The 6,430-nt window shown below is 40.8% G+C and overlaps 1 protein-coding gene across 1 annotated transcript in view; it reads right to left on the reverse strand.

The window, feature by feature from the left end:
• cd28 (CD28 molecule) overlaps positions 1-5,647 on the reverse strand; it is a 6,979-nt gene extending 1,332 nt beyond the window's left edge. Inside the window, exons 1-4 of the mRNA XM_032515409.1 lie at positions 5,435-5,647; positions 3,266-3,525; positions 1,593-1,749; positions 1,322-1,482 (exon numbers count right to left, since the gene is read on the reverse strand). Of these exons, the coding sequence (XP_032371300.1) occupies positions 1,322-1,482; positions 1,593-1,749; positions 3,266-3,525; positions 5,435-5,507 (651 nt within the window). The 5' untranslated portion in view covers positions 5,508-5,647. The remainder of the gene's footprint in view (positions 1-1,321; positions 1,483-1,592; positions 1,750-3,265; positions 3,526-5,434) is intronic.
• Between the last annotated feature and the right edge of the window lie 783 nt (positions 5,648-6,430).

A 6,430-nucleotide genomic window follows, 5' to 3' on the forward strand; every position in this document is an offset into this window, starting at 1 on the left:
ATGAACACATGTGGAATTATGTACTTGACAAAAAGTGTGAAATAACTCTTAAATAGGTCTTATATTCCAGTCTCTTCAAGTAGCCCCCCTTTGCTTTTTTGATAGTGCTGTAAACCCTTGGTGTTCTCTCAGTGGGCTTCATGAGGTAGTCACCTGAAATGGTTTTCACTTCACAGGTGGGCCTTGTCAGGGTTCATTAGTGGAATTTCTTGCCTTATTAATGGAGTTGGGACCATCAGTTGTGGTGTGCAGAAGTCAGGTTGATACACAGCCGACAGCCTATTGGACAACTGTTAAAATTAATATTATAGCAAGAACCAATCAGCTAAGTAAAGAGAAACGAGAGGCCATCATTACTTTAAGAAATGAAGGTCAGTCAGTCCAGAAAATTGCGAAAACTTTGAATGTGTCCCCAAGTGCAGTCGCAAAAACCACCAAGCACTACAACAAAACTGGCTCACATGAGGACCGCCCCAGGAAAGGAAGACCAAGAGTCCCCTCTGCTGCTGAGGATAAGTTCACCTGAGTCACCAGGCTCAGCAGCTCCGATTAGAGACCAGATGATACCACACGAGTTCTAGCAGCAGCACTCTCTAGAACAGCCTTTAAGAGGAGACTGACGAATCAGGCCTTCATGCAATAGCAGCTAGGAAGCCACTGCTAAGAGAGGAAACAACAGAAAATTTGTTTGGGCCAAGAATCACAAGAATGGACATTAGACCAGTAGACATCTGGGCTTTGGTCTGATGAGTCCAAATTGAGATCTTTGGTTCAAACCGCCGTGTCGTTGTGCGACGGAGAAAAGGTGACGGATGGATTCTACATGCCTGGGTCCCACCGTGAAGCATGGAGGAGGAGGTGTGATGGTGTGGGGGGGCTTTGCTGGTGACAATGTTGAGGATTTATTCCAAATGGAAGGCATACTGAACGAGCATGGCTACCGTAGCCTCCTGCGGCGGCATGCCATCCCATCCGGTTTGCGTTTAGTTGGACCATCATTTATTTTTCAACAGGACAATGACCTCAAACACACCTCCAGGCGGTGTAGGGGCTTTTTGACCGAGAAGGAGAGTGATGGAGTGCTGCGCCTCCACAGTCACCGGACCTGAACCCAATCAAGATGGTTTGGGGAGAGCCGGACCGCAGAGTGAAGGCGAAAGGGCCGACAAGTGCTGAGCATTCTGGGAACTTCTACAAGACTGTTGGGAAACCATTTCAGGGGACGACCTCTTGAAGCTCATCAAGGGAATGCCAAGAGTATGCAAAACAGTAATACATACATACATACAGTGTATATATAATAATAGCATAATGCTCTGACCTGTAAGTAGATTATGATGATGAGGACACACATGACCAGTATCACCAGTACAACCACAGGAACAGATGTGTCTGATGTTGTCCTCTCCCCGTCCTCCTCTCCTTCATCGCCCTGCTTTGCAGTCTGTCTGTGAGTCTCCGGCACGGGACAGTCGGAGCTGCCTGTGAACGAGGGAAATGGATGAAGAACAAGGAAGACTGAATGGAAGACAGACAGATCTTTGAACCGCGGGGCCAGTGGGTAAACTGCAGGTCCCGTGTGGACGTCTTACCTAAGACATGGATGAGTGTGCCGTTGCCAGTGAGCTGCAGATACGGTGGTGGGTAGAAGATCTCGATCCCACAACGATACAGGTCTGTGTCTGTGGCTTTCAGTCCGGACACCGTCACCTCCACAGCGCCCTCTCTCAGCCGGGCAGAGCACTGCACCTGAAACACACGTCACACCTGAGTTGTTCACACCGGAGGATGGAAGCTGCCAAAAATAAACTAAACTAAAACTACATAAATGACTCGACGAATGGATTATCATACCATTGAATGTAACAAAAATACTATTAGATGTAGATATATGTAATATAATAGATGTAGGCACTTATGTATTGATTAAAATTGTTAAAGAATTGATATTTCTGTTTTAATTTTCTTTTTTATTTACTTTCCTTTGTATTAATTCCACTATCTCTTTACTATCCTGTGACATTTTCCCATTGATTTTTTTTTTCTTATTTACTTTTAAATTAATATATTAATTATTGCATTCATGTTTTATTTCTTATAAATCTAGTCCTAAATGTAGTTATTTATTTTTAAATGTCTTCATTTATTAATTCTTTTCCCTTTGCATTTTCCTTTTCTATTTATTTCTCCTAAACACATTTATTTCTGGTTAATTTTTTTTATGCATTTCATTTCCATCATTCACAACAAAGCTAAAATGACCTAAGACATGGATAAAAGGAAGGTAACGGTAGCGCCTATATACCCATTGGATGAAAGAGGAAATTATGTATATGTCCTGCTCCATGGATGGAATGCGGCATAGAATAGTTCCCATTTTTTGGGTACTTTCTGTGTGAAGAACATGAAGAAAAGCCTGTGCGCTCATATGCAATGAATGTTTCTACTGTAGTAATCCATATTGATTAAATATGTATTCCTAACCATCCACATGAGTGCAAAATATTTGTTCCATCTTTTTAAGGATGCATTTATTCTTCCTTGAAATGACACGTTTTTTTACTCACAAGAACTAATATTTAAAATCCTAAAAAGCAGACTTACTGAGCACAGTTATACTCCCTCCACCTGTTGGACAGTGTGAACTCTGGCACCACCCTCAGGCCAAACTGACGCTTTGTCAACACAAAATTTCTCATAATCAGTTGCTCAAGGGTCTTTTTTCATGGATTTTTACACCAAGGAGCCCTTAACTGAAAGAGAGATGGAGCAGTGACCCCCCTACTACGTATATTGTATAAAAGTAAATGCAATGGTGTATTGGGCGGCCTGAAATTGTCATAAATAAATCTTTAGCATAGAATACTAAGCAATTAAATAATAATTGTCGGTATTATTTTATAAAACCATCTTTTAATGTCACACATACAGTACATGTGGTTTAATTGTATCTTAGTGACCACCTTAGGCCAGTAAGCCTGTGCAGTAATCAGTGGGGATTTACATGTCCTAATAACATGTGGGATTCAAAACTTTCAGAAATTAACAATAATTTGGACGCCCCCCTGCAAGTGTCCCAGACGCCCTGTTAAAGATCTCTACTTTAGAACATACTGCCATGCTTCCTAGTGGAGGATCCACTTAGAGTTTCAATGGTTCCATCATTGAAGATGAATAAGGTGCCTGCCTCTTTGCATTATGATGCTTATGAAAATGTGTTTGCAGGGCCTTGCATGTTAGTTTTCATTCTTTTTAACAGGCGTACCTCTCTGTCTTTCTCCACTCCTGGCTCCGTCTGCTCCGTCTGCTCTGTCAAGCTGAGGGTGGACGAGCAGAGTTCCTGGGTGCCGTGGAGGCCTTTCAGCAGCGTCACGCGGAGCTCCTCAGGGTCGGGGTATGGGTACGGTGGGATTTGTCCGTTGGAGGGTTGGATTTGGTGGAAGGAGGGTCTGGGTTGGACGAAGCACCGCACCTGTGCTGTGCCATTGGTGCTAACCACTTTGTAGGGTTGGGTCACGTTTAAAGCTGGCAGAGAAAAAGGGAAGGTTGGGTGGAGACGGTTAAGATATGGACAAGTATGCGTTGCTTTTTCGAGTTTGGATCTGAAAAAAATTAAATAGAACCCACTTCACAAAAGAGGTTCAAATGACTGTTCATGGGGCTTGAAACATGTACGGAAAACAAGAACTGAGTCTAATTAAGGAACACAACAGGGACCAAAGAAAAAGATAAGATCTCTTGTGATTTCATGTTGTTTTATGTAGATTTAGGTCTAATCACTTTAAAGATTTGTTGTTGAGATGTTTTTTCTGAGATAATTAATTAAAAAAAAAACATTTTCGAAACACGTGATGAATTTGAATATGCAGACAGTTTTGAAAAATACAGAAGAAGAAGAATTTCGTTTACATAAATCGAGACATTTACACCATAAATTGATGCAGAAATTAACCAGAATGAAGAAAATTAAGTGTTTGAGACTCATAATTTTCTTGGACAACCCCCGTGAAGGTGTTGCTTCATGTAGGGATAGAATACATAGCAACTTAACAAATTTACGGCAGCTTTCTGCGAAGGAGCGAGCTACTGACTACTTGTCACATTACTTTTCGTTACTCAGATCTGTCAGAGGAGGCCTACAAGATCCCGAAAACTCTCCACACCCACATGTCACTTCCTGTGTTTGACATTAAAACACTTAAACACTGTGGTGTGACTGCACACAGCAGCTGTGCATAAGTCCCGTCCTCACATTGAAACTGTGAGGTTCACACACACTCTTTAATGAAGGAGAGTGGCTAAAGCTTGCTAACAAGCTGAGCAATACAGTTTCCATCGAGTAGTTCCACTGAGCACCGAGAAACATGGATATCAACGCTCACATCCAACTCCTAGTAAGACAGGAAACAAGCCAACCTCAACATATTAGTTTTTTTTAACTAAACATGTACAGATAATTACTGAAGGGCATTGCATTGCAGTTTCAGTGCCACTGCGTGATCATTTTATAGCCACAGATAAGATAAGAAGCTTTTATTGTCATTATATTACTATATTATATTAATGAATGCGACAAAATAACAAGTGCAATGCTTAGAAGAAAAAAAGCTGTATGACCCACAGCCGTTTAGAACAAAGAAACAAATTTCATTCAACTTTCATCTTCAAACAAGGGCAGGACCATCAATGATAAAAAAATATAAAATATTAAATGGAGGTTGACAAAACAGAGAAAAGTTGCGTACACTTTTATTTTTTATCAGAATTCCAACTTTCAGATGGAAAAGCTTAAAAGAACAGTTTACATCTCGGGAAAATTTGCTTTTTTTGCTTATTTGCTAAGTCAGATGAGAAGATTGGTACCACTCCAACATCTGTGTGCTAAATACAACACCGCCAGCCGCCAGTTCAACACAATTCTGTCTTAATATAACTGGTCCGCTCCACACCCTCAGAACGACAACGTTGCTTTTTCCCTTACTGTCACATGTGTTTTTCAAAAAAATTATAAAAATGAAATCCAGATATTCCTCATGTTATTAGTTGCTATCAGTTATTATCTTGCTAGAAGGTTAGAAGGTCTGGCTTTCAACTCAGACTGAAGTGGTGTGAAAATGGTGTGTATTCAGTGTTAATCATAAAAAATAAATTATAATAATAGATAATAATAGATAATAATAGATAATAATAATAATAATCACAATCTAATAATAACAATAAGTTGTTCAGGTCACTTCTCCTGCTGTGTTGTTTGGAGAAGGATAAGTAATGGAGCCAACGCAGGCTGAGGTCCTGCAGGATTCAAGTTGCCGAGAGATATCCAGCAAAAATTACCAAATCAACAGTTTGTCAAAATCTTTCAGTTACCAAGTGTTACCAATCCATGTTCTGAACATCTGGATCATCACATCACTAAAAGTCTGCTTCTACTCACCACTCCACACGGCCGGGCACAGGCTGAGGACCGTCAACACAATCCATGGCATCCCACTGTGAGTCAGGAGCATCCTGCAGGATCTCAAACAGCTACTGTACACAGAACAACACAGGCAGTAAAAACTCTGAAATCGCTGGTGAGCACGCACCCTCCCACTGAACAAATTTCATTAAAATAAAGCAAAACTGTGAAAGTTACCTTTATAGCGGTGCATTTTCCTCTGCTGTCATGGAAAAAGTGTGCCAGCACAGGAAGTGATGCTGGGGTTTTGCCGGTAAAGAGAGACAAGTTAAACCGGCTGTGGTTCTGCAGGATAGCTGAGAAGAACAAAATGCAGTATGCAAGCAAGCAATGAAACAATAATGTATTAGTGTGGATATGTACAAAGTCACAATGGACTTTTTTGTCAGTTATGAAGAGCACAGTCTTGCATTGCCAGGACTGGAGTATGTAGAACATCAAACAAGAAACAAATACAACCTGATACCCATTTGATCCAAGAACGTTCTTAAAACAGGGTTGGCATGCCTCAGAATCAAAAGAAATCTATCAACCTTTTTGGACATACAGTCGTGTTCAAACTAATAGCAGTCCAACATCACTAACCTCATATTTGACCAATCATATTTTTTTGGTAGAAGTGATATTGCTACATGGCAAAGAGTGTACTAGTAAGTGCTGTAGAGTCATAGAAAACCAACAGTCACGACATGCATGCTGCTCATTCTGTGAAATGGAATCTCAGTGTTGTGTTCAATTAGTGAGGCGATTGTTTCTGTGAAGAAAAAGGTGTCAGTTATGGTCCGTATCTAACGAAGGAAGGAAGCAAATGGTGTGCGTGCTGTTTATAGTGCAGTTTACACTGAAATACTCAGCAAAATGGGTCGTTCCAGACATTGCTCTGATGAACAGCGGACTTTGATTAAAAAGTTAATTGGAGAGGGGAAGCATATACAGAAGTGCAGAAAAGTATAGGCTGCTCAGCCAAAATGA

Source organism: Etheostoma spectabile, chromosome 5 (assembly GCF_008692095.1).
Source record: "Etheostoma spectabile isolate EspeVRDwgs_2016 chromosome 5, UIUC_Espe_1.0, whole genome shotgun sequence".
NCBI lineage: Eukaryota > Metazoa > Chordata > Actinopteri > Perciformes > Percidae > Etheostoma > Etheostoma spectabile.